Source organism: Nanorana parkeri, unplaced genomic scaffold, assembly GCF_000935625.1.
Source record: "Nanorana parkeri isolate BGI_ZX_2015 unplaced genomic scaffold, ASM93562v1 scaffold1377, whole genome shotgun sequence".
Lineage (NCBI taxonomy): Eukaryota > Metazoa > Chordata > Amphibia > Anura > Dicroglossidae > Nanorana > Nanorana parkeri.
In genome coordinates, this window is record NW_017307645.1 from 202,586 (window position 1) to 221,963 (window position 19,378).

The 19,378-nt window shown below is 37.7% G+C and overlaps 1 protein-coding gene across 1 annotated transcript in view; it reads left to right on the top strand.

Annotated features, from left to right (window-relative positions):
- Positions 1-310: 310 nt before the first annotated feature.
- The window catches only part of LOC108797978 (CUGBP Elav-like family member 2), a gene marked incomplete at its 3' end in the record, with an annotated part of 248,021 nt that continues 228,953 nt past the window's right edge, over positions 311-19,378 (top strand). The window contains exon 1 of the mRNA XM_018569666.1: positions 311-722. Within this exon, the coding sequence (XP_018425168.1) occupies positions 649-722 (74 nt within the window). The remainder of the gene's footprint in view (positions 723-19,378) is intronic.

Sequence of the window (19,378 nt, forward strand, 5' to 3'; positions counted from 1 at the left end):
GAGTGTAAGCTCCTGGACAGCAGGGACTGATATGAATGTACAGTATGTAAAGCTCTGCGTAAATCATCGGTTCTATATAAATTCCCGTAAATAAACAAACATGCGGGCGTATAACCCTTTCGTGGCGACGAAGCCCGGGCAGGCGAAGCAGAAAGGGTTAACCGAGGGACCTCAGAAGCTCATCCGCACAACACATGTGCAAGCAACTTCAGTATGTTCTGCTGTGGTTTTATTTCCCAGCCCTGCCATGCACAGCACCGAGGGGAAGGCAGAGAAGCAGCATTTTGTGCAGACGCTCTCTCCCCACAGCCCAGCCACACTTGTGCAACGAAGTGGAAGTCTTAATGCACTGGTGATGAAAGGAGGGGAGGCTTGCAGGGGTTAAATGGAGCTGCAGTACGGAGGGAGCTCCGCCTCTGCTTTCAGCACCTGGTACTCTATAGACAGTTGCCTCAGCAGTAGATTTCAGAAGGGATTGGAGGAAAACAAGAGGGGGAGAGAATGTGACAACTGCCGGCTCTGGCTGCTGCCTTGGGGAGGCCTCCCGCACCTGTCCCTGCCTGTCTCTTGGCCAGCACTGTTGTTGAATCAGACAAGCAGAGAAACATTCTTATTTGCCAGAGCAGAACGGCGTGCAGAAGCGAGAACATGACTTCTTCATTCAAGCTGGATTTTCTTCCTGATATGATGGTCGATAGCCGTTTGCTAGTTTCTGACAGAATGTAAGTAATCTGACGGATCTAGAAGTGTGCCATGCTGCATTCATGCCACATTGTTCTTGTGTGTCCAGAGACGAGAGAGTGAGGGAGAGAAAAGCCATCTCTCATGCTGTACTTCCTGCAGGCTACAGAGTTCTTATGTTTTAGGGAGTGATGTGTGCTTCCAGACATCTCCACTTCACCCTGCACGAGTCATGCATTTCACGTATTCCATTTCTTAATGTGTTGCTAATTTTTTTAGAAGGAATGTGCTGATCTGATAAGGAAAAGGGTTGGATTTTGCTTTTTTTTTTGTTGTTGTTGTCAAATATCCACTTTCTGTTTCAGACCTTTGAGATTAATCTCAGTGCCCTGAATGACAACACATTTTTTTTTCTTTTATTGTGCTCCAGTCCTGCTAGAGATGATGCTTTGTGGATGCCACTAATGCAGTTTAATCCAATGAGATCCACTGGGATTTTTTTTTCACTTTATGATTGGCTACGGCGATAAAGATTAGGACGGTGCATGCTGTTAAACCTCCCGTCCAGGTGAAAATCTGGGATAGTTCCCCACTGTTCTTCCTGAAGTGGCTGTGCTGACTAGAGTGACACCCAATGCTGTGTTATGGGATATCATAAGCTAAGTGGGGATTGACATCGGAATGTGACAGCCTATTTATTTTTTACAGGAGATAAATATTTACGCGACGTCTTTTAAATGTTTCCAGCGTTGTTTTCAGAAGTTGCTGCACTAATAAATATTATTATTTTCATGCAAGGAGAGATCATTGTAAACATTGACACCGAGGCGCCAGAGCCCTAGCCACATCAGTTAACTTTCATGAAGGCTTTACAGGCATGCTTGTGCTTTATGATGTTACCATGTCATTCAAGTATACCAAAAGAGGATGCAGAATGAAGGGTTAAAAGGCGACTCTAAAGCTAAGCAAGCATGTTCTAATAAGTGACAGCCATGATTCATCTTTATGACTTTTTGTAAGCCCTGCGAAGGGCCATTCCAAGTTTACTTATCAATTTTACTGGCAGCAAACTTTCCCCACTGGTGCTCGCTGCTTTCCTAAGCACATTAGAAGAGGAGCCTTTGAGTGGAGATATTCAATACCAGTCTATTGTTTAAGCTGTTTAGCCATAGGGGGTGGGGAACATAAGCCTTTTATGTGTTCACCAACTTGATTCACACAATTCTTGCACAGTAATACTGTAGAGCAAAGTCCCTGTTTAATAACATGAGCTCATGGATAGCAGTGGCGAGGTCAAGGCTGATAAGCATGTGATGCCCGGGACACGAGGACCATTCATAACGTGTTAGGGGCAAAGAGAACACTTTCATAGAGTGTCCTCAGACTGACCAACTATTGCACTACAGTGCCAAGCCCCTGACCAAGATGGGGTTAACCCCATAAATAATTACACACTCGAGGTGCACGGAGGTGAACATGAGGTCATGCTGAGTATTGTCTTTCGCTGTAACACTTCATTGTGTTTTTTATCATCTGGTCTTACACAGGTGAAATATATACTGTACAACTACAAGCGCCTCAAGTTCAGGGATCCAGGAAAGGTTCAGCGTGTGCTTGCAAAATCGAGTGCAGCTATTTTAAGGGTTTTCCTTTCTCTCTTTCTTTTCTTTTTTTTTTGAGCAAAATAAATTCTTGAAAAATGTTGCAGATTGCTTGTTTTGTGCTGGAGGCTGTAATGTGATCATTATCTGTGTAAACAGCTTGGAATCTGAAGATGATCTATGACCCACCATCAAAACTCTACTTCTAGTCTATGAGACGAATTGGACTTGTGTTGGCTACACTTGGATTGCTTTCACAGATTATCGTGATTTCCTTCATTGCATGCCATTACCAAATGACATGAGCAAATATACAGAAAAAGAAAGAAGAGAGGGTTAACATCATTCACAGAGTTACTAAACTGGTTAGACAGGGGCTTTAACTGTTGACGGCGGTTAGCAGGCTTGTTAAGACAGTTATTTTTCTGCGAACCGTTATAATGGTTGGTGAAAGAGAATATGCTATGTTTGATGATATGCGAGATGACAAGGATACCATTATTAAAGGTTTCATGTCCGGTATATAGCGTAGGCATGTCAGTGCTACATCATAACGCTTGCTTTTGTTTGCAACTCTTCCCTTTATTGATGCCAATGTTCATTCTGTATGGGGGACTTCATACACTGTGTGACATTCAAAACCCATCTGTTATAACAACTTTCAACAATATATAAATGCAGGAAGTAAACAGATACAGGCAGCTTTGCTTATTAGTATATTTTTAGCATTGCTGTAAATCATTGAGATTGCCTTAATATGGAAGACCTGTGACTGTGTAGTCTTGAAGTAGAACTGTTAAACACCACATGAGAATTAAACATCAAAAACACACACACAGAATCTAGCTAAAGTCATAAGTTTACACTTATTGAAACAGTATGTAATATATGATACTCAAGAACACACACACAGATATTATTTAGAATTAAAGAATGCATGCAGTCAGTCATCATCCATCGTTATTATAACACTCCTTTTGACATGTAGGTAACTATAAAGCTTTATTATTTCTTTTAACACTGTAATTTCCACCCCGGAAGACTTTTAATTGAAGCTGCCGTGTAAAATAATGCGCGGTAAAAGAAGTTGTCCTAGCACTAATGTGAATATTACTCTTTGCTGATGGTCTGAATAGCTTGGAAGATATATAGCTTCTCGGAATGCTCCATTTGTCATCCAGACACATAACTGCACTGACTAAATTTGAAGCTGCTATCATTTGTCCATAAAACCAAAATAAATATGTATTGGTGTGTCTTCCTCTAATGTGTGTTGTGCTTGTAATTCTGGCCGCTTGCTCTACAGTTGTTTGCATTGATTCCCATTCATAAATTGGCAGGAGAATACATCCTAATGTGCTATTATATTTGAAAGTGTAAGCTGCATCTGGTTATGAGTGAAAGGGTTTAGAGATTAATTGTGGGTTCTCTGGGTCATCCACTGTTGACAGCATTTGTCATCTGGATAAAATGTAATTTGCAGTAGGTAACAAGTGGTATATAACATGAACTGACTGCGTCTTGGCCTTTGCCCCTTCACCTTCTATTTGAAATATATTTAGAAAGAAATACTATAATGTATGCAGGCTCTATCTATCTATCTATCTATCTATCTATCTATCTATATACTACAGAAGATGGGAGATTGCCTTTCACTTGAGCACTTTCCTTTCTTGTTGCTTGCAGATAAACCTTGAATAGTTTATGTTCATTGATCGCAAGACGTAATCAGGGAAATCAAATACTCGGTGTGTGGCTAACTCTGTGTATGAGCCACCTAACTTTTGTGTTTACTCAACATATATTTAAATGTGGTTTACCAGTAAGTTTTTAACACTGTATTTTGATATGGGGAAAGTTCATTAGCTTTCCTTTACTAAAGTATTTTACAGCAAATCTACAATAGGGGAAAAACAGCTGCTTAAGTCCAAGCAGAGGCACTAATGAATTGCATCAGATACAGTACTTTGTAGTATCTGTTAGTTTTTGCAATATTGCTAAGTAGGCATAAAAAAATGTTTGACTTGAATTCTGCAGGTGTTCACTTGTAAAATCACTGAAGTTCTACGAACCATATAGCCTTTCGGCAGCACAGAGAGTGCTGTGGCAAGATAGGGGATGTTTAAGTATTTTAACTTCCATGCAACATGAATTATCTGATACTGCATGCAGCTGTTTCTATGAGAAAAAAAAACTCTACGTAATATTATCCACCCTCAGAGCTGTGCTTTAGTCTTTATTTGCGAAGAACGGGTTCACAAAAAAGGCATTGGACGTCATTTTATTTCACTACAGACTTGCAAATCATGAAAACAAAGAATGTTTTCAATGGCCAGTGGTTCTTGGTGCTACTCACACTACTCCAAAGCCTAGATGGCAACACCATTATGATAGGAAGGGCTATATGTTGCTGATTTTCATGCAAAGCTTGATTATTTAGACCAAATACAACTGGAATTCTAATGTCACACATTTCATAATCCTCGGTAGGAATTCTGTGACATGAAAGCTTTATTGAACAGTGCAGAGCACAATGTACAGCATTCAGTAATCTATCACAAGCAATTAGAAAAACAAGCTAGGTCATAGAAATATGGGTTTCAAATGCTTGATATGGGTATTGTTCTTTGTACTTTGCCCTTTTGATTCTTTAAAGAGTTTGATAGTTTTCAATAATATTGAACATCAACATAGCTTGAACATATGATAAATTGCATTCCCACCATCCATAGTTTCATACCAAGCCCTTATAAGCAGCTTTCTTAGTACTGCCTGAATGTCAACACACAAAAAATCCATCAACACCAAAATAAGTACTGGAGGTAAAGGGAGCCATACAAACAAAGAAATTGAATATTAGCATGGAGAAATCATTTGACCTGGTGGCACCTTTTTTCTAAAACTACACGACCATGTCTGTTAAGCAACCACTACTTGAATATACTGTTAGTTTCTCTGGATATCCTCAAAGATACATTTGATTCCTACATCCAACCATATAATCCCTTAAATTCAGTATTATCCAAGAATACTCCCAACAAAACACAACTTGATTTCCCTTTTTCTCTCTTTTCAAACTTGCTTTCATGGTAATCTTTTTTGCACCATGCATACAAATATAAACCAGCAACAGCTTTCATTTCCTGGCACTTATTAGGATAATAATCACTTTTCTTTAACTTAATCAAGCAGTGGGGACATTTTCTAGGGTTAAAGATCTCCTAAAGATGCCACTTTGGACTGGCCAGCCTCTGAAGAAAGCCCTGTAAGCTATATATAGGGTTATTTTGGTTAGTTGTCTGATGTAAGCTACCGCTCAAGATGTTTATGTTATCCAGAGTGCACATACAATGCTCATCGCATATTTTACACGCTCCTATGTATTGGGAACCATGGAGTTATCTTTGTTTTTCCAATGCAAAAGTATATGAAGAATCCCATATTGTCTGATTGACTATATTGCCAAAGTGAGGTGTCCTAAAGTCAAGTCCTGCAGTTGTAGTTATAATCCAATCTTCATTTATTTGCCAAAATCTTTCATATTGTGCGCCATCCTACTTCTGCGTGTGGGTAGATAGTGTCAGTGCTTTATGATCATCTACTGTGAGCTCTCTTATCTGGTCATTCACTCAAATAGTCAGTGTTTTGTGCTTAGAGGTAGTACAGTTTTATCTGTAGATAACCTGATGTTATAGGAAATGAATTATGGTTGTTTGCCAGCTCAAGTACTAACCTACTAAGTCAATTGGACTACTACATAGTATATGGTAAAGATAAGCGTACACATAATGCGACATGATGAATCAGGGGAATTGTCACTTCTTTCTAAAAACAATTTTAACATGTTAGAGAGTACTCCTAATAACCTTCGGAAACAGTACGTAAAATTTCACCTACTTGAGCTGTGCTTCTAAAATAACCTGTTTGTAGCGACAGTATGCCCGATGTTTAGTAGTATTATGGATTCATGAATTAAAAAAAAAAGAAGCAAGTTTGGCTATTTTTCAGATTGGTATATTGGTGATAATTGGTATTATTTTATATGTAGTAGTCTAGTGTTTCTCAGTGGTATATGCACCCTTGGGTATATATTTTACAGGTGCAAGGGGTACTCCAGTTTATTAAAATAATCATTAAATTGTACCTTCAAGTTTCAGCTGTTTCACAAAACAAATTAGAATACATTTGTTCTAATTGTTAAAAGAATCAAGGGGTTCACGTTATACGTAGTAATAGTTTATTATGGCAGTACGTGTACACACAAGAGGTGCTATCTCATAGTATGAATACCACGGGGGTATTTTGCTAAAAGATCTCAAGAATATAATTTCCCATATTTTCTATAGGAAAAGTTTCAGTTTTAGTTTAAAAGACTTTAAATGTGGGCTGCACTAAGGATTATGAAGACAACCCATCCGGTCACATTAGCCTAAGTGCCTAAGCACTCATACATCATAACTCTTGGACAAGCATGACTTATTTTGGGCCTGTTGGTGAGCAGGATAACAAGCAAGACAGCTGTGGTCATCTTTTCAAATATTAGCAGACTAAAACAGAGATCAATTCAACTATTTTCTAACTTTTATTGGGTTTCTATTAAATCTTAGAATGCTGCATATTATAGTATCAGGCCAGTTCAATTGGTGTGTTTATACTGTCAATTAGTGTCTACTGTTTCCTCTAAGATAAGATGTTACAAAACTAAAATTGGACTTAACGTGCAGCCAACTGCCAAGGCGGACATTTACTGGAGATTAGAAGAGCACATGGACAAGGAGAAGAGAATATTAGAAAGCGTCTCTCAATACATCTGAAATAGAAACAAAAATATAATGATTATCACTCACTAAATAAAGTATTATTTTTTTAATCCCATTCTAATATGATTCATTTACAAAGTATCCAAACTTTGCAGATGTAACTTTTCTTGGCAACTAAATAGCCCTTCTTTACATCTAGTCCTATCAGCTATCATATCCTACAACTACGGTATCTTCCTAGTTGCTTTAATCCCTAAGCTGCAACTGTCTCAGCCCACGCTGTTAATGTTTGTAATAATAATAGCACTTTGGCTTTAACTTTAAATGTCCTTAGAGGCTTGATGTGTTGAATACCAAGGAAGATCTCTTGGCAGCGACCCTATCCAAAATAAACATGTAAAATTACTTTGCCAAGCTTTAGTATGTAGGCATGTAAATTACATGGGTAAAATAAATGTTACTTTCACTGTTTCCTTCATGTGTCTTTACTGGCTAGAGAGAACTTTTCCACACTGAGATTTACTCTGCAAAGTGTTATATATAATCAATCTATGGGGAATACGTATTATAGTCATTCCTGTTACAATTAGATTGAGATCACAGTAGCAAGTACTATTTACCTGAATTGCAGATTTATGCTTCTGGCAATTTTTAATCTGGCATTGTTCTACCCACACCATCCATTCACTGATCCTTTGATTGAAAAGACTATAAGTCCCCTCACAGTCCCTGCACAGGGAGGACATGCAAGCTCCTTGCAGATAGTGTACTGACCAGGATTTGAACTGGGGACCCCCAGTGCTGCAAGACACTTGTACTCCATTTATTCTTCCTTCCATCCTTGTCACTGAAAGTCTGTACCTCGGTGAGGACAGGGACTGAAGGAAGAGTGTACAGGAAAGATTCAGAGCTTTGCACCTGCAATTCACTCATTACGGTTTCAATGTTTTACTGGCTTCAATGCAAGAACATAATAAACACATTTTTTTCATTAATTTTGTGTCTGCATTTATTTTAATTTTTCTTAAGTGAACTTTGTCTTTACAAATTACTAAGCATATGGTGAAAACCTCATGTAAAATCAGTAGATCTATATCTATAGGCAGTGGGAGTTATAGGCTTTCAACTTTTTCTGCAAAAGCTGTCTTGGGCCTGCCCTTTCCTCACCTTCTGAGTCTCTACTTTGATTTATGGGTGATCAGTGGCTTTACTGAACCCAGTGGGGAGACTTGGACTGTTGGAGAGGATAAGCCAAGGTAGATGCTTACAAGAAAAGTTGAGATGCGCATTTGACTTTAGCTGCCTCTGTGAATTTACTGATCTGTTTGATATGCAGTTTTCCATGCTTGTGCATGTTTTTATTATATGGCTATCTTTAATTGCCAAGGTTTGTGACAGGTTTCCTTTAACTGGCAGGCTGAAATCAGTCATCTTGGGAGAAAAGATCAGTCAGTTTTGATCAGTTTTCCAGATGCATACTTTTATTGAATAGATCATTGCTTTTAATAGATTGCATGTATTTCTTTATTGCGTGTTTATTCTATAAACATTAGGTGCAGGATAATCTCAAAATTAACACTACTGTACACTATATAAACAATAAATGTCAAATGACTAGAAAGCAGCAATTAGTCCGGTTAATGTTAAGGTGTGTTTGAATAAGCAGTATAAATGATTTCAGAGAGATATGTGTTTGTCAGTGAATAGTCCTTAACAAACATACCGTGCCACGTGAACACGTTCCTTAAGAATGCAATTGTAACAAGCAATGAAGAATGTTGTTCCCAAGGGTAGCAATTAAAAATGGCTGCTTTTGTCTGCTTTGGCATGTTAATTTGTTGAAGACATGCTATGCTGAATGTTGTGTTCTTTAAGTAAAGAATGTTTTTTTGCTGTAATCATAAGGTATAGTACAATGAATTATTAACAAGGACTGTGCGTGTGAGAGCCATCATCCATCATTAGCAACTAGGTATATATTATTGCTGCTAGCAGTTTTAATGATTTATCAATTGTACAAATTATGAATAATATTAACTTTTATACATAGCATATTTAAATATCGTGACCACAGGGAATAACATATGGTCAATTTGCTCCTGCTTCTAATCTTATTTGTGTTTTACTATCATGAAAAGGAATACTAGCACCCTATTTATAACACACACTGTGGAATTCATAAAGAGTGTCTCGCAGTGGTGTGTAAAATGGCACAATTTGAGACAGATTTACTTGCCGATAAGGTGTATATGAATCTGTCCCAAATTTGATAGATTTAATCGCACAATTTACTCCAGCATGGAAAGGTTAGATTTACCTCCACTTTCCTTCACACTGATATGGCGGTATTTCTTATGAATCTGTTATAAGAGTAACAGATAGTTAAAGTGTCACAAAAAAAGAACTACTTGAATTTGTTGCATGCGTCGGTACCAACAAAATAAAAGTCTCATGGGTTTCATGAATTTTGCGCAAGACTTTTGACTACATCCACAATGCCAGAAATGTGTAGTAAATGCCTTATTGAATTGCCCTGATTGATTAAGCATGGGGTGGCAAATTGCAGACACTCTGCTAAGTGAATAGAGTCTATTCCTTTAGTCAATTAACCCCAATGATACATCATGGGGAACTAACCCCCCATGACTTCTGTTTAAAGAGTAGAACAAAAGGAATGTTATAATATGTAACATTTAATAAACTATCCCAGTCCAGCATGGATTAGTGCAACTCCTACCCTAGTCTAGAAAGGATGAAAGGAGGAGGCTACCAGAATTAGTAAATGGAAACTGACCTTTCTCTTGGCTAAACCTCACAGCTCCAGCTTTTTCAGAGCAATTGGCAGGAGTCAGTAGATCGTTGACCAGGGTTTTATGTCCTTGCGTTCTGCAGGTGCTGCTTCAGCCAACATCATTTATTGATCACATTTATTCCTCATGCACATGGACATCAAAATACATGCATCTGGATACCTTGGAGCTTGTTTTCACACTTCGGCTCTAAGTATTGGGAAGAGTATATTTTACTCTACCAATACTTCTTCTTTAAAGTAGCGCAGGGTTAGAATATTTGTCAGGTTTTCATTGTTTTCTGTGACTTATACTACTGGGAGAGGAAGTGAGTGCAAATCTCCACAATGGGCACACATACTTCAGTAAAAAAAAGTCAGATCTTCTAACTCTGCACTGACTGGAGTTCTTCTTTAATGTTTACTTTAAATCAATTCTCTTTTTTTTTCACTCTGTGTTTTTAGTTTTTGATTGTTTTAAATAGGGACAGAAAAAGAGGTAAGGGGAATCAGTTCCAGGTACACTTGTCTAACAGAGAAATTCGCCTCAGTTTAGGAGATTTCCACTGACTTCCTGTTGCTTCTTTGGGACAGTTTTCCCACAGCCAATGGAACACAGGCAAAACAATAACCTATCTGGGGTTTAACCCTTCCCTACTCTAACTCCAAAACTGAAATAGGTTTCGAATTAATACATTTAAATCTTCTTTAAGTATTAAAAAAAATGTTAACAACTCCTCCCCTTCTTCCAATATTTGTCTATTAGCTTATTTGTGTATCACTCATCTGTAGATCCTCAAATCATCTTTGAATTCATGCTGACACTGTTCTTCCTTCTGGAGGGTGGCTACTTTTGTACCCAAAGGTCCCTGCGTGTGTTGTAAAGTAGACACTTCACAAGCTCGCTCTTATTATGGACTACAATTTCAATACAAATTGGTAAACTAAATGTGAGATTGTAGTCCATCATGGGAGCGAGCTTGGAGCAGTGGTTACTTGTCAACACACAGGGATCATGAGGAACAAAAGCAGCCACCCTCCAGAAGGAAGGACAGTGTCAGCATGAATTCAGAGATGATTTGAGGATCTACAGCTGAGTGTTACACAAATAAGCTACAGTTTTGTTAGTAGTTAAGGTAATTTAATACATTTTTAAGATTTAACTCGTGAATTTAGTGTCATTTTAAAACCCATTTTATATTTTCCTTTTTACTATCTACAAAAATCAATTATGTATCAAACTTATCTGGCTTGTTACTGAATTCAATTCATTGAGAGTATTACTGGATTGCTGTGTATACTTGTGATGTATAACATATTTCTGACAATTTATATTACAGTAACCCTATTCTATCTCATTGATATAGTAGGGTTAGTTTATTTAATGAATGGTTTAAAATAGCCATTCTGGTGCAAGTTTGTGTTTTTCTAGCCTGCTATAGAAACACTATCAATCTGACTGGTTGTTTCAGGAAATATATGCACTCTTTCTCTGCTTTGGCTTTTTTAAATCACTTGAGGGTTTCCTATTATTGATATCCTTAAAATCTGGGATTCCAGGTAGAATTTCAAAGATGAAAGAGAAAGTTAATTCTCAGGCTTAGTAAACTAATTCAGCATGTTAAGACAAGGGTTTAACTTGGAGCTTTTGCTCACGTGGAGGCATTACACATGAAGACACAACTTCATTATATGCAAATATTTGAGTTATTGCATTAGTGACTCATGTCTGTTCATTTGTAGAATTGTGCTTTTCAATTGCTGTAGTCACATTTATATTACACCTTTTTATATTATAGCACTGTACAAATATGGATATACCATATGAAAATGTCCCTTACTGTAAAACATTTAAACATTAAAGTACATTTAAAAGTGTGCAAAGAACATACTATTGGGGTACTTGTAGATCACAGGCATAATAACAGCATGCAATGCCAGTATGTAGCTTCTGAAACTAACATTATCTTCTTCTATTAAATGTGACATAGACTCCAGAAAAAAAAATTATGTTGCCCCTATGCAAAGCATCAGCATGGTTGCATCTTCAATTTTAGGTAGTAAAGAGAGCACTGAGGGCCCTTCTAATAAGACATTTTTTATGAAATTTTTTTTACGATGCTTGAGAAGAGGCATTGATAGAGGGGGGATATGATCACATTAAATAAATATATAAATTACTTATGTGAACTGTAACCTCTGGCTGTGTATTCTATTCTGTATATTCTTAAAATAACAAATTATTATACATAGTATCTGTAAATCTGTTACTGACCTTTGCAAATCTGTCTTAGTTGACTGCCCAAGATTACAAGGACCGGGGTCACATATACTTGGCTAAATGAGAGGCAGCCTGATTAGCAATAGAAGCACATCTTTTTTTGTCACACTCACCCTAGCCCAAGATACTGCCCACAGTTCCTGTGCTGTAAACATCTGAGCTTGTAGGTGCTTGTCTTTGGGATCCGTCATACCCCAAACAGCGTCCCCTACTACAAGCTTGCAGCCACACCCCACTGCTTCAAACAGCTCAGACATCTTTGGCCATCCAGCAGAAATGAGGGTGCTCCACCAGCACTTCCATCTGATGTATTTTCCTCCCAGTAGGGAGAAAAGTGGGTGAGAGGGAAGTATGGCTGGTGTGTGCTAATTTCTGCTGGAATAAAACATTGTTTTAAGCTATTTAAATCGGCAGTGTGGCTTAATTTTGTCCCTAGTTTTCTTTAACAGTGTATTTATACAGACTAGCGCATTTGTAAGACTAACATAGAGTAAACAGCAGTACAGGTGCTATCTCTATTAAGCTGGCACTGCAGTGTTGATGGTGGATGGTCATACCCAGCATATCCATTTGGCTTACCGGAGCATCAGGTGGCTAAACGTTAGTTAGTTTTTTGCCTATCTATTTATGGGAAAATCGGAAAAAATATAATTGTTTTTCATCCGAACTGAACTTCCTGTTCATGGGGCAAGCAGTCACTCCCCTGCTACTTGGTTGCTTTTAGTTTATATACCAAGGATTAGAATGTTGCTTGTAATGTACAGCTATGCTGAAGCATACCATGCTGGTACTATTGTTATGCCTGCAAAGACAGACAGAAGGTAAAGTCAATTATTCTATGCTTTTGTAATACCATAATATTTGTCTTTGAGATGTTAGCATAAAAGCATTGGCATAATGGTATCCAATAAAGTTGTACTTACTGAGTTAAATTTAGGCTTCTTGTTACATATGGACTTCATTTGGGTCATTAGATACTGAGAGTTTTAAGTTGTGCAAATTAGTTAAATCATATACCACAAGCTGTATTGCAATGTTCTGCCAATTTCAATGTCAATGATGCTTTAAAAATGAGTTATTCTTGTAGATGAGGAATCAGTTGGTTTTCATGTGATGATCATTAGAGCTGGCATTTAAAGACATCAACGTTGCTGAGATAACCAACATCATCTATTATTTGGGAACATTAGAAGTGAAGCCAATACGTATGAATTTCCCTGACAGAGAACACAAAGGCTGCTTAGACTGGGCCTTGGTTTGAATGGATTTGTGGTTCATTTAAAGTGATGGATAAACAGGTTATTAAGGGATTTAGTATGTTCTGACAAAAGACTCCAATTAGCATGTACATGATATTAATCACCTTTCCTCTTTGGAGCTGACATGTCTATGCAGGTTTCATCATCACATATTTAAAAGGCAGTTTTTACTTGTCAGTTTTTTTTTAAGGGTACCTGTCTTCTCTACGCTGAAGAGTATTAAAGGCAATCTAAACCCTAACTGAATGCCATTTCATTTTCTGAAGCACTGTATATTACAAATGTGGCCCTATTAGTACTGATCTTCTATATATATATATTGATCTTCAGGCAATTAAGAGCTACATTGCAAATGTCCTAAGCTCACTTACTTGGCAACAAGGACCCAGGCACATTTATCTCAGGGATTGTTGAAGTTGAACAGATTTATTGCAGTAGGACATGATGTTGTTGATCTCCACTGGCCTTTTTCATCCAATTTCTGTCTACATGCACTCACTCCAGTGTGGGCTGCAAATCATTTCTCTGGTTCGTTTTCCTGTGGAGCAATAGTTGACCATTTGTCACCACAGTCGCTTGTAGTCTTGTCCAGAGGCACATGTGATGGGTAACGGTGCAGAAAAAAATTGGAAGACAGTCATCAAACCATAACAGGAAGTGCCTAAACAAAAAACTGTGTGACAGGATTACCAGGTATATACCAGGTACTTTTAAATGAAAAATCTTCCAAATAACCTTTGAAATTACAATAACAAGTTAAAGCATATATGAGATTTACTGGGATTAGACGTACTTTAAAGTGACACTAAACTCAGGAGTAAATCTTAAGAATTAATTCAAGTATCCTAATTATTAACAAAAAAGTATCTTATTTGTGTATCACTCAGCTGTAGATCCTCAAATCTTCTCTGAATTCATGCTGAAACTGTCCTTCCTTCTGGAGGGGGGCAACTTTTGTTCCCTGTAGTCCCTGTGTGTGTTGTAATGTAGTCAGAGCTCCAAGTTCACTCCCATGATGGACTGCAATCTCACGTTTAGTTTACTAATTTATATTGAGATTGTAGTCTATCATGGAAGGGAACTTGGAGCTGTGACTACTTTACAACGCACACAAAGGGACCACAGGGAACAAAATTAGCCTTCTTCCAGAAGGAAGGACTGTGCCAGCATGAATTCAGAGATGATTTCCGGATCTACAGCTCAGTGATCCACACATAAGATACATTTTTGTTAATTACGGTACTTGTATGCATTTTTAAGATTTAACTCCTAAGTTTAGTGTCACTTTAAATCTGTTTTTGAAGAGTGTTAATTGACATTTACAGCTCTATAATTATTTCATATTCACCTTGTAAGGAGCAGTAAATTTGCACAGCCAAGAATTATTAAGATGTCATAATTTTAGCAGGAGGGGGTAAGCAGCCCATTGGCAGATATTATATTCACGTTTTCTTTAGAAGTCTGTCCACACATTGATAGTTGCAGCTGACCATAACTGCTCTTGTTATGGCATTTCATGTACAAGGTAAAAGAGGAAACATTTTCCATCAACATTTTTAGATAAAATACTTGTCTTAACAGAAATCAATGATTTGTAAAATGCAAGGTATTTTTGTCAGTAACGAACACATTACATTTTAGCATTTAGTCAGGTTGTAGCATACCATTAATTTTCAATAATGTATGCAGGCATGCTGTTTGTGCACTTATATGAACAAGTTGGAACTTTTCAACTAACAGTCTTCCAAATAAAAGTGAATATACTTGCTCACACTTTATCTACTCGTTTAGTTACTATGGGATTCAATAATGAGTCACAGAATAATATTAAATCCGTAAATCTAGATTTTCTATCTCACAGCTGTAAGATGATTTTTTTAGATTTACTAGTATGCGATGACTGTCTAGCACTAACAATGACTGTCACGGTCACAGTTCATTACAGTACCTTCACAAATATAGACTGGGTTTGCGTTAATTATCATTATTATTTTTTTAACACCAAGCTATTTAAAACATTTTCACTGAATACAGCAATCAGAACAATTTGAGCCTTGAAAATTCTTGTTTGTTTTCATTGCTCTGTGATCACATGTCCACACGTGTACTTTGGTCACATGTTCTCATTTTCGCTTGGGTCATATGTTCTTCAGTCACATGCCTCCGCATGCACTTTGTTAAATAATGAGTAGCGCTACGAAACATGAGATACAGCAAGCTAGAAAAAGATGACATTCTCCCTGCTGCTATGGAAACAAACACTGCTCCCATTTACAGTATTTTTAGTTGAGTTAAAATATATAAAAAAGAAACATCAATTTTTCTATAGTGCTTTGCAGTACTTTAAATGTACTCTACACAATGGCTGGCGAACATTCCATTATACTGCTCAGCCCATCAAAAGACCCAGTTTTATCCTGAAATTTTTTTGACTGAACAGCATATGTAGGGGAGATCCCCATAGAGGCTACAGTAGATGTCACACTTCTGCTTAATCAACAGAGATGAAAAGGAAAATTGTCTGAAGTGATCTGACCCACCCAATTGACATGACAGTTGTCAATATTCCTCGGCTGTGATCAGTTTCTCTCTATGGTTGATGAGATTGTTGTATGCTAGCTTTAGAATCTTACAAACCTTACAAGAATGTGTGAACCGTAGGCTTTGCTTACACCTTTGCGTCTGCATTTTCCTGCATGTTTTTGTGCATTTTTGATCTGAGTGATAACATGTTTTGGTATACGATTTAGTGCGTTTGCATTAAATTTTCATTGTTTAGTTTGATCAATGAAGATCCAATAAAGTAGAGTTTTCTACGCGGGGTGGGAGCTTGGTGTCAAGTACTAAACGCATGAATATGCATATTACATGCGTTTTTTTATGTGTGCCATCATTGAGGTATATGGGGCCAAGAACATGCATGGATGCACCAAAAATGCACCTGTATTGTTGTTGTTATTGTATTTTTAATACAGGATTTATATAGAGCCAACAGTTTGCACAACGCTTTACAACATATGGGAAGACAGTACAATTACAATATAATACCAATACGAAAGGATTAGAGACCCTGTCTGTGAGAGTTTGCAATCTATAAGATATTTTTCCCAACACGGCAGCACAGTACACAGTGTACAGGTTCCATTGAATTAAATTGCAATCCCCTTGTTGTACATTAATGTATGTTGGACAACGCACATTAAATTGCAGGGGTATGAATGGGACCTTAAATAGGAGCATTTGTTACTGTAACATTTACCAGCATAGCATTTATTTTTTGTGTATGGCTTTATATTTACTGAGATTACTGGATTTTGTTCAGCTTTGCAATGTTTGGTGAGGTTATTGCTGAAAGGTGAAGTATAACAGTCACTAGGATAATGTGTACTAAATGTTTCATTCAATGCCCGTATAGTCCTCTGATTTGCTATCCCTCTTATGTGATGTTTTTTTTTTTGTTTTTTTTACGGGCTGTTCATCTGCAGTTTATCACAACTCACCTAGTACTAAACACTGAATATTATCTGCTTGAATTGCCTTCACTTTAGCCAGAACATAAGCTTTGTTGTTTAAAGTGCGATTGGAGTGAATTTTGCATACCCCATTTGTGCATTGTTTTCTCGCTAGTCATGCAAGTATTATCTATAATTACATTTTCAGGCCAGTACAAATAGTAGGCTTTGTTGGGAAAAAAAATATACATAATGAAATGCAATTGCGTGAATTATACAATATGTATGTACTCTTTTCCCAAAATCCTCATCAAAATGTATGTCCTTAACTTGCAGCTGCCGTATTATTATTACAATAAGAAAAAATGCAATAATGATGCTGCTCAGTCAGTTTTGTCAGATGGCCTCCACTAACATTATAAGGATTATTTTGTAAGGATGAGAGCAAGGCACAAACTACAGTAACCTGTAAATACCAATCTGAAATTTGGTTTTATTGTTAAAGCAGTAAACTGATAAACTGCTTTATTAAAAACAAAATGGTAAGAGTACTTACTGACGTGCAGCATTTGTAAAAAATAGTTAATTATGCTCTCAACTCTCATTATGTATGACAGTAGCAGTAATAAAAAAAAACAACACTCGGAGCAATTTATTTTCTCATCATCATGATCATCATTATTATTATTCATATTACTATTAACGTTTTATTTGCAGGTTTTCCTACACAACTCCAAATTATTCCTCAGTGAATGGGTACACATGTAGTCAATACAATACATGACTTAAAACAAATAGATTGAAGACCCTACTTGCAAGAGTTTGTAGTTGTGTGTGTATAAGAATGTGATACAGATGGTATATTAACTTTCAGTTAATCTTAATTAAGCTTTATCTTAAGATAAGCAAATATCTACCCAAACATGCTAATGTTTAGAAATAAATTAATCCATACTCTCATCAGGCCTACCCAATTCAAGAGATTATAGATCCCTAATGTACAGGAGATTCAGCTGCAGTTTCAACTTTTCCTGGGTAACAAGGCCATAGCTCATGCTGTGTTGAGGCATAAGGCTGATGTCAGGAAGGCACTTTTTGCATCTTGTCTGACCTAATTAGATGCACAGCTTTTAACAGGTAACAAATGCAGTTATATGTATTACAGAATACTTCACCAGTTTGCTGTCAGACATGCATGCCAGTGGATTAGTAACTGGAAAAAAATGCTACATGCTGAGAATGAGGAGAGCATTCCTGTTATGCTGTGCTATGATACCTGTGGTCCTTCTTTTTGGCTGAATAAGCAACCATTAATTTAGAAGTATCATAAGCACAGAGATCACTATAATGCCACAATTTCGAACAACAGAGTAAAAAGAGGGGATGTGCCAAGTCTCAAAATGTACAAATTATAACTGCTTTACTTTTTTCTCCCTTTTGGTCACCACCGGAAATTTTTGACTAAATTCAGCTATGGACTGCAGGGATCAAAAGACTGACAATAGTTAACAAAGCATTAGGCTGGGCTCACACTTGGGCGTTCATCAATATGCGCGTATGACGCGCGTTTCAGGCCGCGCGTTTTTACTGCAATTTGCGGTCAACAAAACGTGTGACAAACGCGCGTTTACGAGGGCTATCCAGCTGTATCCTAATGGATACGTGCGACAAATACGCCCCAAAGAAGCTCCTGTACTTCTTTGGGTGTAGGGCGCTTTTCAGCGCGTTCCTACGCGCTGAAATACGCCCAGGTGGGAACCATGCCCATAGGAAATAATGGGATTTCACTTGCTGGGCGTTTTACAGCGCGTCGATCAGCGCTGTAAAACGCCAAGGTGTGAACCAGGCCTTAAATCTTTGCATTAAAAAAAGTAGCCTTGAAGGCTTAAACTCACTATTGTGTTGCAATACCTCATGTTACATGCATTGGTGCAATTAAAGCGGACCTTTACACTCAAAAATCAAATTCTACCAATGCATCCCTCTATGTATGATGATTAATAATACCATAGACATGTCAGGTGTAAAATGCTGTGATTTTGAAATACCTACACTTGCAGACCATTCACTTTCTGCTTTGGGAGGGCAAAATTACTCAGTTTCCAACGCAGTGCACACTGGGATTGCCTTGTCATCAGCAGAGCATTGCTGGGAAATCTCATCTGTAATCTCAGGAGATCTCAGGGAAAGACATTTTCCTCCTCTGAGATCATGTGCATGGTTATATGTCCTAGTCACATGTCTAGTTACATGTGCCAGAATCCAGGAAGTAATAGGAGAGCTAGTAATCTGCCCTTAGTTAACATGTCCACTATCAGAAGACTGGGAAAGAAAAGAGAAATAAGGTATGCAAAGAATACATAGCCTGAAATTGTCAGTACTAAACATTTCTAAGGGCTTGTTCACACCGAAAGCGGTGCATTCCAGAGCGGTAGCTGCTGGAACGCACCTCAATCTTCCCCCCGCATTCTGGTGCGGGAAGAGGGTGTAGGTGCATTGAATTCGATGGCATCGCTAAACCCCCCCCCCCCCCCCCCCTCGCGCTCGGCGGACCCG